The sequence below is a fragment of the Limanda limanda genome, chromosome 4 (genome assembly GCF_963576545.1).
Source record: "Limanda limanda chromosome 4, fLimLim1.1, whole genome shotgun sequence".
In the NCBI taxonomy this organism is placed as follows: domain Eukaryota; kingdom Metazoa; phylum Chordata; class Actinopteri; order Pleuronectiformes; family Pleuronectidae; genus Limanda; species Limanda limanda.
This window is the reverse complement of record NC_083639.1, coordinates 11,753,599-11,773,284: the sequence shown is the minus strand read 5'-3', so window position 1 is coordinate 11,773,284 and position 19,686 is coordinate 11,753,599. Positions and strand designations below refer to the sequence as shown.

General features: G+C 41.4%; 3 protein-coding genes across 5 annotated transcripts; 2 read left to right on the top strand and 1 right to left on the bottom strand.

Annotated features, from left to right (window-relative positions):
• Window positions 1–331: 331 nt before the first annotated feature.
• On the top strand, window positions 332–9,706 carry LOC132999674 (bile acid-CoA:amino acid N-acyltransferase-like). The gene is made up of 12 exons (XM_061069414.1): window positions 332–440; window positions 4,249–4,372; window positions 5,379–5,588; window positions 5,881–5,980; window positions 6,313–6,503; window positions 6,607–6,782; window positions 8,104–8,220; window positions 8,296–8,381; window positions 8,546–8,639; window positions 8,750–8,830; window positions 8,919–9,054; window positions 9,199–9,706. Exons 2-12 carry the CDS (start codon window positions 4,270–4,272, stop codon window positions 9,297–9,299), a joined length of 1,395 nt encoding a protein of 464 aa, XP_060925397.1. The 5' UTR covers window positions 332–440; window positions 4,249–4,269; the 3' UTR covers window positions 9,300–9,706.
• A 973-nt stretch (window positions 9,707–10,679) lies between these two features.
• On the bottom strand, window positions 10,680–11,843 carry LOC133000099 (protein S100-B-like). The gene is made up of 2 exons (XM_061069973.1): window positions 11,549–11,843; window positions 10,680–11,007 (listed from the first exon to the last, which is right to left on the bottom strand). The coding sequence occupies exons 1-2, from the start codon at window positions 11,747–11,749 to the stop codon at window positions 10,858–10,860; spliced, it is 351 nt and encodes a 116-aa protein (XP_060925956.1). The 5' UTR covers window positions 11,750–11,843; the 3' UTR covers window positions 10,680–10,857.
• Window positions 11,844–13,647: 1,804 nt separating this feature from the next.
• Window positions 13,648–18,088, top strand: inpp1 (inositol polyphosphate-1-phosphatase). 3 transcript variants are annotated; one of them, XM_061069523.1, is made up of 6 exons: window positions 13,648–13,835; window positions 14,963–15,168; window positions 15,255–15,315; window positions 15,809–16,009; window positions 16,091–16,265; window positions 16,989–18,088. In XM_061069523.1, exons 2-6 carry the CDS (start codon window positions 14,965–14,967, stop codon window positions 17,488–17,490), a joined length of 1,143 nt encoding a protein of 380 aa, XP_060925506.1. In that variant the 5' UTR covers window positions 13,648–13,835; window positions 14,963–14,964; the 3' UTR covers window positions 17,491–18,088. The 3 variants fall into 3 exon arrangements, with proteins under 3 accessions (XP_060925506.1, XP_060925507.1, XP_060925508.1); XM_061069524.1 differs by lacking the exon at window positions 13,648–13,835 and adding an exon at window positions 13,852–13,955; XM_061069525.1 differs by lacking the exon at window positions 13,648–13,835 and adding an exon at window positions 13,995–14,042.
• Window positions 18,089–19,686: the final 1,598 nt, after the last annotated feature.

Here is a 19,686-nt window from a genome sequence, read left to right as displayed (position 1 = left end):
TAGTTGTGCATTCATTGACTTGTACATGCATTCATTCATCAATTCCTCCGTTCATTATTGACAGGGAGAAAGTGAAACTCACGTTCACTGGAAGACTTTTATTTTGAAATCAGTTCTGACATGGTTCTTATCATAACGTCCATATGTATATGTCATTATACAGTGAGGACTGTGTTATTTATACTAGAAGACGTCGAACTCCCCTCAGGTCGTGTTCTTATAGACTGGATTCATAGACTTGATATAAATGTCTCCCTTCGTTTTCAGCCACTTGTTGACGCTCCGCCCTTTATGAGACGTTCACGGGATTATTCCCAGTAAGGAATTATTTGACGTCATCTAACGGGTACGTCCTCTTCCTCTTTACTCACCCCGGACATGTGCGTGTAAGACTGAGCTCTTCAACGGGACTTTCCATCGCACTCGGGAGGGCTTCGGTGGTAAGATCCCTCTGTGAATATGACCCGGTGGTGAATCTGAAGGTTGACACGTTCCTCTGAGTGAAAACAGACAAATATGGACTTTGCACTGGAGCTCCTTTAGCTCTGACGTGTTCATTGAAAAGGAATGAGCAACTTTAAGTAAGATGCATACTAACCATGGACTCAATGAGAACACATTTATCTGAGATTTGGGGGGCTTAATCTACATTTGTCTACATTTATATGTTGCGATGTAACAGTTCCATTCGTCAGCATTTTAACTTTCTTGCAGAAACAGCTGGTCTTGTCTTATTATCATACTTTATTGCAGAAGTATTTTCTAAATTCTTTGCATTAAAACAGTATTGCATTTTTGTACTGAGAAAGGTGTTTTAATAAACTCATGGGTTCAGCCTAAATTCAATCAAATTTGATTTGTATAGTTACAAATTATAACATACAATATATCAAGGCACTTTACATAGTAAAGTATAGAGGAACCCAGTAGTTCCCACAATGATCAAACACGAGAAATAACTCCCTCATTAAATAAACCTCTAGCAGAGTGAGGAGAGAGAGACCAGTACAAGTTGTGTAACCATCATATCATCCCCCTGTTAAACTAATGGCTCTGATCACACCTTCAAAAAACTCATCACAGGATGGGCCGATGGTGTATAGTCTGGATCGCTTATAACATCATCATCATCAGATAGGTCCTCTTCATGGTGTGGATGTGTCTGCTTAGCATCTTCAACAACATCAACAGGAATGTTTAAGGTATTTTCTGCTCCATCTGAAACAGAGTCTTGGCCTGGTACATGATGCTTCATCTCTTCAACGACTGCCTCATTGTCATTTTCAGTGGATGAGGCCTGATCTGTGTCAGAGTTGTCAATTGCATCTCCTACCAAAAAGGAAAAACATTTCAACCCTTTGAGGTGTACAGTCACAAATGTGTGATTATCGTGAAAAACATACTTTGCCTTGTGGTCACTTGTATAAAGCTACATCAGGGATTCCCAAAGTGGTGTGCATGCACCCCTAGGGGTGCACACGCTGTTGTAAAGAGGATCCTTTGTAACTTTTTAGTCATACACAAAATTTCTAGCTGTTAGATTAAAATATGGTATTCAAATCTTTCTTAATTAGATCATGTAATGTGGAGAAGATGAGACAAAAACTTTGAAAAGATTGAAAAGAGTTAACAGAAAGCCTATCACTTGTAACAGCCACAGGTGCTGGAGCCTTTCGCCTCTGCTAAATGCTAGCTATTTTGCTGACTAAAATGCTGACTAAAAAGACTAAATAACTATGCAATATTTATAGCCTAGCCTAAACCTCATCCCTTACCAATAGGGAGCGAGCCCTGATTCATGGAAATAACTTCAGCGGCTAGGTAGATTTTCGTTCTTCTTGATGCAGCCGCCATCTTGAGAAGCTTGTAAAATTGCCTAAGTCACATTGTCTTTTGACTTTTGAGGATGTAGGCGATTTCACCAGAGGCGGCCAGCATCATGAGGAGATGAATTTGGCAAAAAAACATAATTCTTGTCAAAAAAAGACTGAGGCCATTATTTTAGAAAGGTGACGATATTTAAACTCTGTCAGACAAAATTATTTGTGTCATATTTAAAGATTTAATCATGTTATTAATAGCAACAGATCATAATTATATAAGAATAATCTTAAGTAATATTGTATCACTTACCACAGTCAAACCACAAATAAAAAAAATATATAATGGAAAAGAGAGGAATCAGAGCAATAGGACTTTCTTTTTGAGATTCCAGATATTCTGGACTATGCCCAGAAGGTGAACCACCGCAGAGTTTGCTGATATGAGCTCTTATAGCCCACCTTTAAAAAAAATCTCAAATTGATCATATGCAATTAAGATCCGAATGTTTACGTTAAGCCAGAACTTAAATAGTATATTTCAAAATATGTGTGTAGATTTGTCTTTTTAAAGTTTAGTACTGGATGCTAACTCGGGTATCTTTGATGTGTTTAGTGATATGCTCCACACCTGCAGAGGTGAGAATTAGATTATATCCAGATATGGTAAGAGTTTGTGCTTTTCTAGTATTGAACACTCAAAACTCTTTACATAACAGTTTTGTTATTCATCCATTCACACAGTGCATCTATGTGCTGCACTTTTTCATCATAAAGCCTTCAGGGCAATTTGTTCATTATTTTGCCCAAAGACTGCTGAATGGGGGAGACAGGAACAAACTGTTGATCCTCTGGTTAGTGGACAACCCGCTCTATATTCTGCTGAGGTGGTATGTGCTGTGTTTGCCACAGGTCCATCTTTCACTGTTATAGATACACACGTACGCACACACAATAAATGCATTTAATGACTTTAGATATTAATCTAGACATTGATACATATGTTCTCCATGCCTTTTATATATGAACACATACACATGCCTTATCATACAAAGAAAACAAAGCCATGTACCACTCCTGTCAGCCAGAACAGAAATCTGAGGTTGCACCAAAAACAAACAACTGAAGAGTGGAAGGGCAAAACCTGGTCTGATGAGTCTGGATTTGTGCTGAGCTACACAGATGGTCGGACTCAGAATTTGGCATCAACAGTATGAATTCATGGACACAACCTGCTGTGTGTCACCAGTCCAGGCTGCTGGTACTGTAATAGTGTGGGGGAAGATTTTTTTAGGTACACTTTAAACCCCTTAATACAAATCTGTCACTGTTTAAATTCCACAGCCCCTGTGAGTATAGTTACTGACCATGTGCTTCTCCTTTTCTTCTGAAGGCCACTTCAACACTTCACTTAGTCATCTCAAAGTGCTGTCACTTATTATTTTCAACGAGTTCATATTACTTCAGTGTAGTGCCCAAACCGTTAAAAATAATATCAAAAAATATTTTAGGACGAGGTTTAACACATTTATTGATCTACTTCAGATTAAAGTGTTTGTCATTCTCTGCTCATGAAAAAGACTTTAAAACCACAACCTTCCCACAAACTTAAAAGAAACAACATTGTGATATTTATCATGATAATTATCAATAGTGACTCATCTGAAAATGTTAAACTGGCTATATTGTTCAATCCTATTTTATTGGCCTGCCCCTCGTTGATTGCTCGGCATTCAATAGAAAACTGTTGGATGTTGTAGATGAGGAGATTCACATCAAATCTGCATGAGTCATGTGATGAGGTCATGACGACATGGAGCAGAATCTGAAGGGAATGTTTCACACATCTTGTATGCATGCTACAATGAACTGAGCTCCACCCAGTGTTAGCACAATGTAACTGAAGTGCTATGTATTTAAGAGCATAACAGCTCTACTGTAAATACTGTTCCATTTTGTAAAATTTCATTGCAGAGAGAAATGTTGCATTTCTTTAGTCCAATGGGTCCACTAGGGTGGATTAAGTTCATTAATTCATTAATTTATTAGAGATACTTTGAACTAAATAGATTATTAAACATCTCAACCTTTTATCTTACGGTCACCAATGAGTCTCTGAAGAGGTCAAAGATTGTAATGTGTGTAATTTCGGTTATGAATTGTTAAAATTAATTTAGATTTAACTGGCATTAATAATTAGTATTTGGCTCAAAGGTGTCCTAGTCAAACTGGAAAAATCATTTTTCAGGAAGCAGCATCTTCTAACTATTTTGTTACACAATACTAGACTAGGGCAAAGGCCTGATGTTTAGCTCAGCCTTGGTTTAGACTTGCGTCAGTTGAAAGGTTAAATATTTAACTGGAGCAGATCATTCTTCATTTGAGCAGAGAGCTGTGAACCAGTGTGAACATCTTCCTGTGTTTTCAGGTTGGATCTTGAAAGACCATCATGCTGGGACGATGTGTGACCACAATACAGCAGCTCGTGGGAATGAAGATAAAACCATGCTTCAATCTACACAGGAAACTGACAAGCATGCATCGTGCAGTGGGTAAGATCTTTGCTTGTTCTTTGAGAGCTTGTTTCTCAGTTAAGCAGTAAATTCAACTCTGACCCAGAGTGAATCCGCCTCTGCTTCAAGTTTACTGCCTGAAGCTTGGATTGTGACATACAGAGTGTGATCACCTGTATTTCACAAATAGATGTACTTTAAGGTTATGGCTTAAAAATGGCAGTACTTGTCCATAGATTATATGCTATAGTATTCCTGAACTTGCCTATGATGATGATGCACCACATACCCTAACAGGGATCAGGAGATATTTTAAGTAAAAAAACATGTCTTGGAAATGTTTCTACATAAAACAGTGACTCAAAACAACTAGGAAACACTGTATTATTACGACAACTGCAGTGTTTGTTAGAGCTCAATCTACACCAACATGTTGAGAGTAGAATTATAGAGAAAAAGCAGACATTTCAAGAAAAATATATAAATAATAGGGTGATTGAAGGACATGTCTAGCACTGAGTGACAGGAATTGTTAATGGTTGATTTGATTCTCAGCTTCTCCATGTCAACATGTGCTCAAGCTTAACAATGAAAGTTAAAAGTCAATCTAGTGATTAGTAAGTAGGTTACTTTTCCCTCCAGCTTAGGACAACAGCTTCTGTGAAATTAATGCAACTATCTACCCTCTTTCGTCTCTCCCCCCTTTCCTTCACCTCTCCGCTCACCCCAACCGGTCGAGGCAGATGAGGACTCACTGAGTCCAGTTCAGTGGGAGGTTTTTCACATTCAAATGATTTTGTTTCTCTTTGCAGTCACCAAGTGCTAAATGTGGGAACTGTTATGTTTGTTTAGAATCTTGAAAGGTGTCAACCTCACTATACCTGACTATGCTATCTCAAGTGATTTGATGTGATTTGACGCATTACAAATACAATTGAATGGAATTGAATTGGATGAAATGTCAGCCTATGACAATAAATATTTCAAATATAGAGTCATTTATAGTACCACTCAGAGTTAATTTGTCTGTGTCTTGTACTTGCAGGTGCAGTGCGGTGGAGGAGCAGCTGTAGATCAGCCCCTCTGTTGACAGCTGCTCCTGTTCGTGCTCTCATAGATGAACAGATCAGCATTAAAGGAAACTTCCTTCCCCCGAGCAGCCCAGTTACAGTGTGCGCACGAATGCACAGTGAGGATGGTGACCTCTGGGAGGCCTTTGCACATTATAATACAAATGCAGATGGCACTGTGAACTGTGAGTCACACTGAGTATCAACTCAGTACCGTACATATCACTGTATCACCTCACTGAATGTATACAATGCTTCTGTGACAGTTTAACACATCATCATACAATTTGGTCCCAATACATTTTTTAAAACACCACAAATAATGTGAGATTTAACCTGAATTTTCTTAAATTATATGTAGTTAGTTGAGTCTTATATTCTTATCTCTTCAATTAGTAAATATACCCAGTTAATAGACTCAACTAGACTTTTACTCCTTTATTTATCCTCTCCCTTCTCTCTTTCTTGCTCTAATAGTGACCAGGGATCATTCTATTGGGGGATCATATTTGGGCTGTGAGCCAATGGGACTCTTCTGGGGACTGCAGCCGGCTCCTGGAGCGCGAGAAGGTTTAAGGCAAGTGATAAAAACAAGAGACCTAGAAAATAAAGTAATTTGGCATTAAACCCAACTTTAAAATGCACCTTAACTGTGCATTTTAAAGTTTCCTTACACCTCCTGGTGGTATAACATCACAAACTGTTTCTTCACTGCTAAACCCAGCTACAGCCACTGACTTACAGAATTAACTCTGTCTCTCTAGTCTCCACTTATATTAGTCTTTTGATTCATTTGAATCCAGTCAATATTCTTGTTCAGATACTGTTACCAAATTCACCGGCTTGTCGTCTCTATGAACCATCTTGGGTGGATGAGAGTTTCATGTCTAAGTGCTGCTCTTTCCACAGATTGCGGAAAAAATATGTGGACACTCCATACGTGGTGCACATTTCTGTACTGGACGGGCATGTGTCACCCAGTGAGGCACAGAGTGCTGAGCTGGCAGCTGTAACTGCTGAGCGCTGGTACATGGCACCAGGCGTAACGAGAATAGAGATTCGTCAAAACACACTTGTAGGGACGTTATTCTTACCCCCTGGTGAGTATATTTCACATATACTCTATAAAGCCATGATAGACATGGAAAGCTGTTGGAAGGCAACTGTCTCCTGAACAGCGCCTACTCTACTGATCTCTTGTAGGTCCAGGTCCATTTCCAGCCATGTTGGACCTGTGGGGAATGGGTGGAGGACTGGTGGAATACCGCTCTGCTCTGTTTGCATCCAGAGGCTACGCCAGCTTCTCTCTCGCCTACATAGAGCACAAAGAATTACCTGGCCCACTGAACTGCCTCAATGTTGATGATTCATATTTCAAGGTAGGATAAGATGCAGGCTTTCATTTTGCCATGTATCTTCTTTTCTCATTCCATAATTTCACTTTAAAAAAGATTTACAGTGTTAGGATTTGCTCCTCTAAAGGACTTTAAATGCTTTTGTGGAATTAATGAATGTCTTTGTGAAATTATTATTATTATTAGTGCCTTTGCTCGATTTTCTTCCTGCCCCTCCCTGAATGTGTTTGTGTGTCTAACTATACCTGTTAATGTATTTAGTCTTCATCTATGTCAGTCTCCCTTGTCGGTTTGTTTCACTGGTGTTTGTGTTGGTTCTTGTTTAGCTCCTGCCTTGTTCTCCGATGTCTCATCTTCTTGGTTTGGTTCATTGGTCCCATATTCGATGTTGTTGTTTTTTTTAGGCTGCCCTGCTTTTCTGTTTGCCTATTAAATTCACTATCATTTCTATCAGGTTAGGCCTATTAGATTAAATTGTGTTATATTAATGAACTCATTATACTGCATAGCTCCCAGCCTGATGGTGACTAGGAATTGTTCGCCTCCGAACTGTGTCGTCATCAGCGAGCCATTGGCCTGCTAGCCTCCAGCCAGCCTTCCAGATCTACGACACACCAGTTCAGACTCCACCTCTCTAGTCGACGGCCTGGAGGACAACTGTTCCCTCTCTGGTCCATGGCGGACTCCAGCCCCCGATCATCAGCCTGATCCTGACCTACAGACTGAAGTCCAGCTGTCACTTACTCCTCCTTCCCAGTCAGCTTGACCTTTGTGTCCTCCGGAGAGACCCAGCCTCGCTGGCCTCGCACTCTGTGTCCTTTACTGTCGACCCCCTGGCCGGCCTCCAGAGAGGTCACACCTTCATCCCTGGCTTTGCCGGCACCCTCCAGCTCTGCCCCCTGCGGGGACTCACCTTTGCCAGCTTCCTGTCTCTGGCAGCCTGCTCAGCCTCCAAGACAATTTCTAGAGCAGATCCACCTGTCTGCCCAGCCTCTGGCTCTTCTGCCCAAGTTTCCTTGTACTGCAGCTCTGTCCGGCTGCCTATGGTTACATGCTCAATTTAAATTGATAATGGACTTTTTTTTATTCCCGTTTTACTATGGTATACCTTTCCTTGATTTACTTACTTCCTTGCTTTGCTTACTTCTGTTGTCTTCCCCTTTTGTTTCACCTGTGCCCAATCATTCCTTCCTCCTTTGTATATTTAGTCTCTCGTCTCCCTTGTTCATTAATTTGTTGGGTTCCTTTGTGTTTCCTTGTATTTCAGTTTTTTCCTGTTTATCTCCTGCCTTAATTTAATGACCATGTTATTAACTCAAAATATCCCATCGTTCTGTTTGAATAGTCAGCCTTCCACCTGCTGCGAGATCATCCTCAGGTCTGTGCCGACAGAGTTGGGATGATCGGCCTGTCGTATGGAGTCTACCTGACTCTTCGAAATGCCACTCAGCCTGGTATCAAAGTACGTCAGTGTCAGTCAGTAACATAGAGCAGGTATACATGTTTAGCTGTATAAAGTTGGATTTCTCCTCTCCAGCCCTCCTGTTTGATTTGTATCAATGGACCAGTGGGAAGTACCATCAAGCTCTCAGATGCAGACGGCAGGACTGAAAACATTGAAAGGTAAATTGTGTCTTCTAATAGGGTTCACCATTCTACTTCTGTGTACACTCTAAAGCACTGGGTTTAGGATTACAGATTAATATTTCAATGTTGATGGAATTGTCTTAACTATTGTCTTGTCTTAACTATTGATGATTTTTTTTCCTTTTAACTCATGGCTTTAGTAACAATAAATACTGGAAGTATGATGACCAAGGCCTTGTCACTTTCAAAGAAATCTCCGCGCCTGCTAATCTTGACCCTGAGAGCAAAGTGAAGGTGATGTGAAAGACTCGGTCAACTGCAAATACTAAAACACATTCTCATATATGCACTAACAGTATCTACACTTTGTGCTTTATATGAATTTTGCTGTTGTGTTTTTGCAGATCGAGAACATTACTTGCCCATTAATGTACATAGAGGGAGAAGATGACCAGAACGCATCAAGCACAGACAATGCAAACCTGGTAGATTTGTCTATTTTTCGCTCTTTTAAAGTAAATTGAGTGACCTTCTTCGTCATTGTTTTTGAAACCATTATTGGTTCATCATCAGATCGAGGAAACTCTGAGGGCCGCAGATAAATCTCACCTATTCACTCGCTTGTCGTACCCCGGTGCTGGTCACCTGATTGAACCGCCTTACTCGCCAAATTCAAGAATATCCTTATGGAGAGTCAAACCTGAAAAAGGTGAGTCATGTCCCATTGCTGCAGACGTTGTAAGATGTAACTTTATTGGTCGTCTGGAGAAGGAATTCAAAATGTTAAGTTAAAAGTTGGGTTGGAGCTGTTATGGAAAGTAATAACTGTATTTCTGACTTTTACCCCCTGCAGTGTTCACTCTGTGGGGAGGTCATCTCGCACCCCATGCTGCAGCACAAGAAGACTCCTGGAAGAAGATGCTAGATTTTATGGAAAACAATCTGAGACGGTGAATCTTTGGTGAAGTGGATTTTTATTATAGGAAATAACTTGTGTATGTGTGAGTGAAAATTCTGCATTTATCAGAGAGAGTTTTACCATCCAGAAAACTGAGAAGGAAGAGGAACTTTGTTGTTGTTGTCCTGGTGCGTGTGACTTACTAAAAAACGTGTTCACTTCATCCTTCACGTTGAGCACTTTACATTTAGCAGAGTGTAGAGTGGCCACAGGGAGGAGCTGTTTAGTCCCTGTCTGAGTAGTTCAGCTAATGAGAAGGAGAGTCCACTTATACAGTGACACTTCTTAGCTACTGTGGATGCAGCTGTATTAAATGTATTACTTACTTAATTGCTAAAAACTGCGGAGCTAAAATGTTTCTCCTGTTACGTCTCTTGATAAAAGTTGCTTAGGCAGAGGAGGATTGTTTGTTCAGATTTGCTTCATGTAAATCACACCGTCAGCATATTACTGGGACTTCATGTGTTCGATGGACAGACAGACAGACAGACAGACAGACAGACAGACAGACAGACAGACAGACAGACAGACAGACAGACAGACAGACAGACAGACAGACAGACAGACAGACAGACAGACAGACAGACAGACAGACAGACAGACAGACAGACAGACAGACAGACAGACAGACAGACAGACAGACAGACAGACAGACAGACAGACAGACAGACAGACAGACAGACAGACAGACAGACAGAGGAATGGAATAGCAGAGGTAAGTGTATTTAAAATAAGTGAAATCAGTCAAACTTAAAATACATGACTACAGGTAAAATCAAATAAAGATAAATGTAGGCAGTAATGGTGACATATAACTAAGCCTGTGGGCTACTAACCCCGTATGGAAGTGAAAATTGCTGACGTTGATGTTGGCCTGGCTCAGTTGAAACCAATTGCAAAACAAATACATTGAGAGACTGAATGCCATAGAACTTCTTACTTCTATTATATATTTATTATACATTTGACAACCATCACTGAAAAACACAAATGCATGAGTCTACTACACAACAATTACTGTCAGGAGTTGTACAAGTGTACAAAGTACCTTCAGAACTGAAGAAACCTCTTGGATGAGAGGTGAGACATCTTTGAGAAACATAAGCGTGTCCAGTTGACTATGTACACTTACAACTCCTGCAAATACCAGGACCTGGGTGACTGAGAGTCCTCAGATATACACAGCAGCCACATCCTTCAAATAGCTTCTACATTGCAGCCACAGATAAAGGATGGGTACATAATTGCTGTGACACTTAGAATATCTGGAAAAAGAAAATTGCAGAATTATGTGACTGAAACTAACAGATTTTAAAGATGTGGTATTGGATCAGTGCATAGATTTGCATACACTAAATTTGTCTATTTTTCTCTATTTTACCATGCATAAGTCGTTTATACAGAAAAAACAAACGTAGCAACAACCTGCCACCAAGTCAAAATCTACTCAGACGACATCTTAATGGGCATTAATCATTCAATCCCACTTAAAGAATACAGACACTGTTCCTATCTACCTCATCGTGTTTAATGAGTTATTAGTGTACATGCTAATCAGTCATGATGACTTGGGATGAAGAGCTCATGGCATGCTGAGGTCACCATGGAGATGAGGGTGATGAACTCTTTGAAGTCGATCTCCAGGTCTCCGTTTTGGTCGAGGTCCGCGAAGAGCTCGTCCAGGGTCTCATTCTCATGGATTTTCTGTTGAGCAGAAAAACCGAATCAAAGTTAATCCTAAAAGTCTACAACACAGTGACGTTTTGAGGCTGAAATGACATTCATTTCGCACCAGAGGACTAAAAGGAATCGATTGAATGAAAGATTTACAGTTTGAACTGAGAGTGGCAGTAGAGGAATGTTGTAAGTTAATTCTCTGCACATTTACTTCATCTCACATTTCACATTTACATGTTTGTATCCTATGTTTGATAGAAGTACAGTTATTGTCTTAGATCTTGATTATTATTAAAATGATAACTAAATGAATCATCCAGTGTGTAATAATTGTTCCAGATTCTGTCTGATGTTTCACTCTGACAACCGACGAACCAAAATCAGAGTCAGTCATCAATAGAATACCAGCGTAGCTTTTGTCAACATATACAAGTATCTTAATTCCAATACACATTGTCTCCAATTAGTCATAAAAAGCCTGAGTGTTTAAGTTGTTGTGAGTAATATCAATTATTTTGTTATACAGTGCTGTCAAAAACAGGCCAGTTATTATAAATCCATAACGTACCATTATGAAATGACTCATCTCATTATTGATGAGTGATTTAAGCTCAGCTTTTCTCAGGTTGCACTTGTGACCCGAGTATTTGTGGAAAACTCGGATGATGCTGGCCATGCTGCTCTCCAGCTCTGACATGGTCTCCTTTGAAGCCTGCAACACACACAACGTGACACAGCCGAGGATTTTACTCTCACGTGAAGATGTCATGTGAGAGATTCAATTTTAGTTTGTTTTGTACATTAAATGCATTGCAGCATATGTATTAGTAACATCATTATCTATAAACTATCACCAATGAATGTATGACAATAAAGATTGAGTCTTTCTTACCTGCATCTGAAGAAACGTGTCTGTCTTGTAAGGATCCTAACTGAGACAAGCAGCTTATCCAGCAGTATGTTCACTGCCTCACCCAATTCACTGCCCAGACTAAAATGTATTGATCAACCACTTCCACTTACATCTATCATGCACTATGTAATGTACGACTAATGGACATTAGTGGTCAGAGATTTGACCAAAAACCATTTGCTTTTCAAATGTGTCACTTGACTATGATCAGGTTTCGCCGTTTCTCCAAAGTCAGTTCCGGCCACAAACTGATCTAGAGTCCTGCAAACTTCAGCAGATTCTGGATTTGTTCCAGATCAGGTTCATAATACTCTGCGCACAGTTTGTTAACAACTGTTATGACAATCACGGCTACAGTTAAATTAAATGAAAGAAGTCTGTTAACGAAAAGTGCTGGCAGAGTGCAATGTTTGCATCTGATGCATTTTCATCAACGGCATTGCTATCGGCTCAGCATGTAAAATAATCTATGTAAACTCTGCATGAGAAATTAATGGTCGTGAATGTGCAATTGTAGAAAACATTTAACTTTCACAAATTCTATCAAAAGATTTGTATACAAACGTTTTTCTAAGTACATTTCTCCATTTTTTTTTTTTTTATGTTAATTATCAAATACTATCAACATGACAGTATTAATACCATCGCTGTAAGGCAATAAAAACAAACATAAATGTTATACTATAACTATATTTTTTTCCCTTTTAGGTTGTAAATTGAAGCACCTTTAACTACCCTACAAACAAGAGCATTGGCATCATTTATTACAGAGGATATGTCTTGTGTAGTATTCCTCTAAAATTGCTAGTAGCACTCACCAGTGGGTTTGTGGTCTAGGTCTTTGTTTGTGGGAGAGATATTAGCTGTTGGTCTGCTGAAAGGTTCCTACACTGTTAACGAGCTCTTAAGTACGGTGGCCCTTGGAGTGCAGGCACGTCAGCATTTCAGAAAACACAACAGCTTTTACGACAACAATGCATTTCAGACAAATACAGTTTCATCAAACAATATACAGCTTTTTGGAAAGCACAACATATCAGAAAACACATGTGCGAAAAAATATGTCAACACACAACATTTCTGTAAACACAGCAACATATCAGAAAACACAATATTTTGCAATATATAAGCCTAACAGGCAGCTGCTAAGGACGCCACAGCCACCAGATGGCCCCATTGTCATACATCTTTCGCTTTAGGGTTGCCAATGAATTGTTTGCTACTGAGACTATTGGGCCACAAGTGAGGATCATCACTTTGGTTTGATCCAAACCTGGTTTGACCCAAAAATTTGAAAAAGATGATCTTTTATTTCATTGTAATAATTAAGACAATAATTTAAATTCATCAGCTTCTGTCCCTTAAGTTAATATTAAACACAACGTGTTGTCTTGAGAGGTGAGCGGGGAGCTGGATGTTAGTTGACAGTCCCAGAATGTTACAGAGAACATGAAATTGAAATATTGATGATCAGCTGTTTCAATTCCAGTCTCACAAAAGCTGCAGTATCTGTACTGTGATCAATATTAAATCTCACTCTTAGCATTAACGGGATGGACATATGTTAAGGAAATGGACTTTTTAGTCTGCACAGTCACCGCAGCGCGGAGGCTCCGCTTCCGGTCGGCCGCTCCCTATGAAACACCCCCCCCCCCCCTCCCGGTGACGCAACAAGCGGGACCTATAGTGCGTCGGCCATGTCGGGCAGCCCCTCCCCCTCCTAGGAACCGCCCACTGACGTAGAGAAACCAGCGCAGACGGATCCTTGCTGTTCCCGGATACCTCCTGCTGTTCCCAGCAACTCCAAGTGCCCTGCCCCGGTCCTGCCCTGGTCCTGCCCTGGTCCTGGTCCTGCCCCGGTCCCCCCGCATCGAGCTGCCCGTCCGAGGTGACTGCAGGCCGGCCAGCGGAGACACAGCTCCCGGGAGACGCGATACGTTAGGTGAGCTCTCCGCTGCTTTCCTCTCGGACGCGCACATTCCTTCGCTCCGCGTCGTAGCCCGGTGCTAGGCTAAACATCTGGGACGTCACGATCAGCAGGAGCACATCTGGCTGCAGTCAGGTGACCACATGGGAGCTAGTCCATAGAAGTCTATTCATTTCACTGAGGCCTGTCTTACCCGCAGACTGTGTTTAAATCCCCTGAGAGGTAAATCCCCTGACAGGGTTTTCTACAGTTGTATTATTGCGTTTTAGGTGTGTTCTGATTTCTCCGTTATTCCCTCACACTCGTGTAATTGTGTCTAGCACACCTTGTAAATGGCGATCTGGACGTTGCAGTGTTATATGGCGGCACCATTTGACTTCAGCAGATCCTGTGCGGTTCACTATGCAAAGAGCTGGAAACCACATCCCTGCCTCACGCTCTTGTCTTTTTTCAGATATGTCCTGTTTTCATTTGGGGGCTATAATTAACTCAGTGTGTGAAATGACTGGCCTCGTCTCTTTAACTCTCCCCCACAGGAGCAGGTTTTGAATAAAACCTCAAGTAGACCCAAACAAAATTAAATATCAGTCTTTTGATTATAAGGATGATAAATGTAACATTATTTATTTTATGTTTGAAGACTGGTGTTTGCTCCTGGTTGAAGTTATTTGTTACTTATACACTTCTTAATACCTTAAAAATAAAAACTGTGAAGAGCTTTGAGTGGTCATAAAGACTAGAAATGCTCCATGTAAATACAGACCATTTAATATTGTGTATGGCTTTTATTATGCCTGACCAAAATGATGTTAATACCAGAGACAGGATGGCAACTCCTAACACAAAAATAAGACGTCTAATCGTTAACTGTAGAGGCTGTCGGACCCCTCAGGTCAACCATCTGTGAAACATCATTTTGGTCAGGTATAATAATGTTAAAAGTGTTAAAAGATGTTATTGTTTAAACTCTTCTTCATGAGCAAAGAGTTATATAACAATGGATAAACAGCAAAACATTTTACAAATCTGAGGTAGATCCATTCTACCTCCTCACTATGCTTTCACGATGTCTAAGCAATACATCAATATTGTTATATTGCTTTGGCTGAAAATCATATTGTGATTATTCTCTCTCCGCGCAGGAATGGCTGAGCTGCTGAGGCTGTTGCTGCGCGTGGCTGAGAAAGCGGCTAACGTGGCTCGGGTGTGCAGGCAGGAGGCTCTGCTGTTCCAGCTCCTCGTGCAAGAGAAGACGGGAGATGACAAGAACAAGAAGTTTGTCCAGGACTTCAAGACGCTAGCCGACGTGGTGATCCAGGAGATGATCCGACATGATGTCGGCGCTCAGGTAGGAGAAGTCACTGAGTAAGTATCTCTCTACGGGGGAGGATCTACTGCTTTTTAACATCCTGTCAAATCTGTTCTTCTGTGCAGTTTCCTGAAATGGCTGACTTCATTCATGGAGAGGAGTCCAACAAGTTTGAGAATGGGCTTGGTAATTATGCAATATTACACATAACATACACACAACAAATCACATGTATGAAGCATGTGTTAGTTAAGGTCATGTATTGGGATATTAACAGTGCTACGCAGCATCGTTTCCTGACATTTGAGAAGCTGGAACCAGAGAATCTTTAGCTGAGTTGTTTTAGTTCTTAATGATATCGTGGTCATATGGGACAAATTCCTCAATAAGATTGTGTTTGATCAAATTAAATGAACATACACAGAGAATATGGGTCCAGGTGTTGTTCCACCATAAGAGTTCTGACTCTCATTTACTGAGGGTAGAGGTTAATAATAGTAATCACCTCACCTTCATAGTTTGTGTTTGAACAGTTCGAAAGGCTAAAAATACACTTGAGTTAATGATGAGTATAGTCCTCAGAGTGTAAGAGTCATGTTACAGGTATGTCACAACACGGGGCGCTCTGTGAACATTCAGTGATTTGTGTAATTAAGTGTAACTGACTCTGTGTCGACAGGAGAGAGCGTGATTGTCACAGTGTGCGGTACGGAGGAGGAGACGGCGGCGCTGCTGGCCACGGTGCTGGACGGCGACCGCACGGCGGCGTCTCTTCTTGCTCGAGCAATCCACCAAAACCCTGCGACCACTGACGCCAGCACAGAGGCTCTGACGGTGCCCCTCAGCCCCTCTGAGCTCGGCATCTGGATCGACCCCATAGGTGAGTGGCTCAGCGCCGTGAATATTTCTAAGCATCTGATCTCACTGAGATCTGATCGTCTCTGATTTCTTTTTAATTAAGATGCCACCAGTCAGTACATAGAGGGCCGAGAGGAGGTGCTGGAGGAGGGTCATCTGTTTCCTTCAGGTCTGCACTGTGCTCTGGTTCTGATCGGGGTTTACCTCCGGAGCACAGGTGAGCCCGTCATGGGCGTCATCAACCAGCCGTTCAACTACAAAGATCCCTCAAATGGACGGTGGGTAAAAGACGTTGCACATTGTGAAATCACACAAAGGTGTAGGTGCCCTTCTCAAAATGTAATTTAGGTTTTACCTTAACTGACTTGTAGGGACAGGTTAAGAATATTTTCTGAGCGAGTAAATACTCTTCAAACCCTGTGGTATAATTCTCAAAAAGCACAGTCTCCTCTAAACAACGAACTGAGGATTTGAAAATGAAGCCTGACGAAGATCAAGAACACTGCTGGGAAGAAAGACAAGGCAAGATATGTAGGCAGGAAGGTTTATCTGATCATCTGTCTATTTGTTTACTCATACTTTAAATATTTTTCACCTTCCTTCGAGTCTGGTTCTTTGTCTTCACCTCATGCAGCCAGTACTCGTTCTGCAAGTCTCAGTTTTTGCTTCCAGTCTTAAAACAGTAGGAGATGAGTCTGACCAGGTACTTGCCAGAACAGGCATTAAACCGTGGGGAGTGTTTAGATAAGGAGGTGACTCACTCCCTGAATAGCCTTATGAACAAGTACATGACGAAGTTGATGTAGTGGATATTGATAGACATGTTTTTCCAGGGTGGGGTGGGTCAGTGACTGGGTGCAGTGCTCCTGTCAGGTTCATGTTGTTGACTGAGTGAAGGAATGAACTGTCAGTCATCTTCAGCATCCTCCTGCATTTTAATCCTGGGTCTCCTCTCTGAAGTGAAACATTCTCACCTTTCCACTCCCTGCTTGTGTTGACAGCTGGAAGGGGAAACACTTCTGGGGCGTGTCCTGTGGCAACATTAACATCTGCTCGCTGTCGCGGCCCAAATGTGGATCAGAAAAGGGAGGAGGCCTCTCAGCGGTGCTGAGCTCCAGTGAGAAGCAGGTGGTGAAGGAATCCTTGACTTCACTGTGCGGCCCTGAGAAGCTCATGTATGCCTCTGGAGCCGGCTACAAGATCCTGTGTGTCATCCAGGGCCTCGCTGACGTCTACGTCCTCTCAGAGGGCAGCACCTTTAAGTGGGACTCCTGTGCTCCCCACGCCCTGCTCCGAGCCCTCGGAGGGGGAGTGGTGGACCTGAGTAAGAGTCTGCAGTCTGCCTCTGAAGCACAGGAGGGCCAGGCAGAACTGACCTATCACCAGTCTCAGACTGAGTGTAAAGGAGCTGACCGCTGGGCCAACCAGGGAGGCCTGGTGGCGTATCGAGACTGTTCTCAGCTGCACAGCATCCTCACAGCTCTGAAAGGGAAGCTGTTGTAAAGAGTGGATGTGATCATCAAACGCTGAAGCAGTTATTGTCACATATATGATCATATAAATGTTTTTCTATGATAGAGAAGAGGTTTTCTGTGAAGGATGAAATATTTTAACTATAAGTAATACTCTTATTTTTAACCAGATATAAATATATATATGCAAGTGTATATTTTACTTCAGGTCTGGGCCAAATAATATTTGCAAATACTGTTTTATTTTCAATCATTATGAGAGGTTCCCAAAACGGAGGTCAGTCCCGTTTGGATGGAAAACGTTTAGCAGAAGAAAACTTGACTGAATATAATTCCTTTTGAAACGATGCTGACATGTGGGATTAAATGATTGGAAAGCAAAATTACCTGTGTTGTACAATAATTCTGTTTTTAAAGGGAATTAAACTTGTCAGTTCAACCAGGATTGATTTCAGATGAAAAGTATTTTTGTCTTGCACAACTAGGAGAACCTGATGTGACATGAATGAGTCTATGTGGTGCTTAGAGCCCTCATGATGTCATGGTGAGGCTGGGCATAGTGTTGAAAATCTCCCTGAGGTGTAGACACTGGTGGTGGTTGGATGATCTGAATAAATATGAAAAATCTAGTTTTGCTCTTAAGTTCATCTAAAAGATACTATACCAACATGCAAGAAGAGAAACATTAATATTCCAGCTCAGTTAATATAATCTACACACACAGAGTTTTGGAACCACTAATTGATGTCTTACCAGACTGGTTTAACATGGGACAATACAATACTCGACACAAAGTTTAATTTACCAGAATCTGTTTCACTCCGATGAGCGACAAGTCATCGCTCCATCACAGTGTGGTCCAGGAACTTCCTCTGTGCAGAGACAACAAACGGAGCATGATTTGTGAATTGTGTAAAGCTTTGACCTGACATGCATTTATTAATCATCTGCTACGCTTTGTAACTATTTGTTTCCATGTCGCTTAAAGATAAGTTGTCAGAGTTGGGAAGAACTTAAGTGCTCACTGCTGGACAGCTGAGGAACAATTCACTGCCAGAGGAGAAGGTACCGAGGAGTCACAGAGAACCCGCTCAGACCTGCGAGCAACGATCAGCGCTGAGTCCAGTCTGAACCCTGAACTTACCCAAATGTGTACCGAATGCGTCCAGAGATCCGAACCCTCAGACCACATACTGAGGTGGTCAGGGACACACATGCCCTCATTCCTTTCACTATGTGAACACAAACATGTCCTGGCCCAGGTTTGTGTTCACACAGGTCCTGTGTGTCCTGTTCACACTGGTCCTGAAGGAAGCCGACTCAGCTGACCTCTCTGACCTGCTACAGTTTCACTATAAATCAAATGTTGGTAGTTTGATCACCAGCACCTCCAGTCTGCTTTCAGAATAAGACACTGCATCTTAATATACTCCTGATAGCTGTGCTGACAGTGAACTAACAGTGTTTGATAGAAAACACTGGATAAATAGTCGATTTACTTCTTTCTTCGCAGCACAGCTGCACGAGTTTCGTTCAGTCCATCCTGATTCTCTCAATGCGACACAAACACAGTGACACCTCTAAACTCCAACTGGGTTTAAACAGTATACTTTAGTTCACAAAATGAAGTAAAGTATTTGATTATTTAAATATTGCGCAGGAAAGTGAGATGATCACAAGAGAACAGATAAGAGCTGATTACTTTTGATGGGATTTATATATGAAATTAGTTATCAGGATTAACCCCGTGAGAGGTATCATCTCCCCATTTTCGAGGGGGTCCTCTGGACAGATAATAATATCAGGTCTGAAAAGGGCCAAAGACTCCCTCTGACAGGTCTGAGAGATTATCTTGGATTTCAAGGAGTCTAAATCTAAATTACATTTTTTCTATCTGATATATAAAAGGCTATTATTAGTCAAGAGAGGGAATGAGACTTAAATCAGACATCGTGCAGGAAACTGCACCTCGCAGAAACAACGCCTTGTAAGGAGCCGAGCGATTCACATGGCCTGCCCTCTCTCCTCGGCCATAGCACCGTTAGTTAGAAGGTCAGAGAATGGAAAAGCCATATGAGGTAAAGCAGTGACACAGAGAGCCCTTTTCACATTCAGTGGGTTTAGAGTAAAATGAAATATGAGGTTAATTTGAAGTATGGGACCTCTACAGGCTCACATGCTGTTATGAGTCAGACACCTTCTGTGACACGCTGTGTATGTTTGAATG

Coding starts and splice junctions, on each gene's coding strand:
- inpp1 (XM_061069523.1), top strand. CDS start 14,965: ATGGCTGAGCTGCTGAGGCTGTTGCTGCGCGTGGCTGAGAAAGCGGCT. Junction 15,316..15,808: donor CAAGTTTGAGAATGGGCTTG/GTAATTATGCAA, acceptor CTGTGTCGACAG/GAGAGAGCGTGATTGTCACA. Junction 16,266..16,988: donor AAAGATCCCTCAAATGGACG/GTGGGTAAAAGA, acceptor TTGTGTTGACAG/CTGGAAGGGGAAACACTTCT.
- LOC133000099 (XM_061069973.1), bottom strand. CDS start 11,749: ATGACATCTTCACGTGAGAGTAAAATCCTCGGCTGTGTCACGTTGTGT. Junction 11,008..11,548: donor AGATGAGTCATTTCATAATG/GTACGTTATGGA, acceptor TCTGCTCAACAG/AAAATCCATGAGAATGAGAC.
- LOC132999674 (XM_061069414.1), top strand. CDS start 4,270: ATGCTGGGACGATGTGTGACCACAATACAGCAGCTCGTGGGAATGAAG. Junction 8,640..8,749: donor ACCCTGAGAGCAAAGTGAAG/GTGATGTGAAAG, acceptor GTGTTTTTGCAG/ATCGAGAACATTACTTGCCC. Junction 8,831..8,918: donor GCACAGACAATGCAAACCTG/GTAGATTTGTCT, acceptor GTTCATCATCAG/ATCGAGGAAACTCTGAGGGC.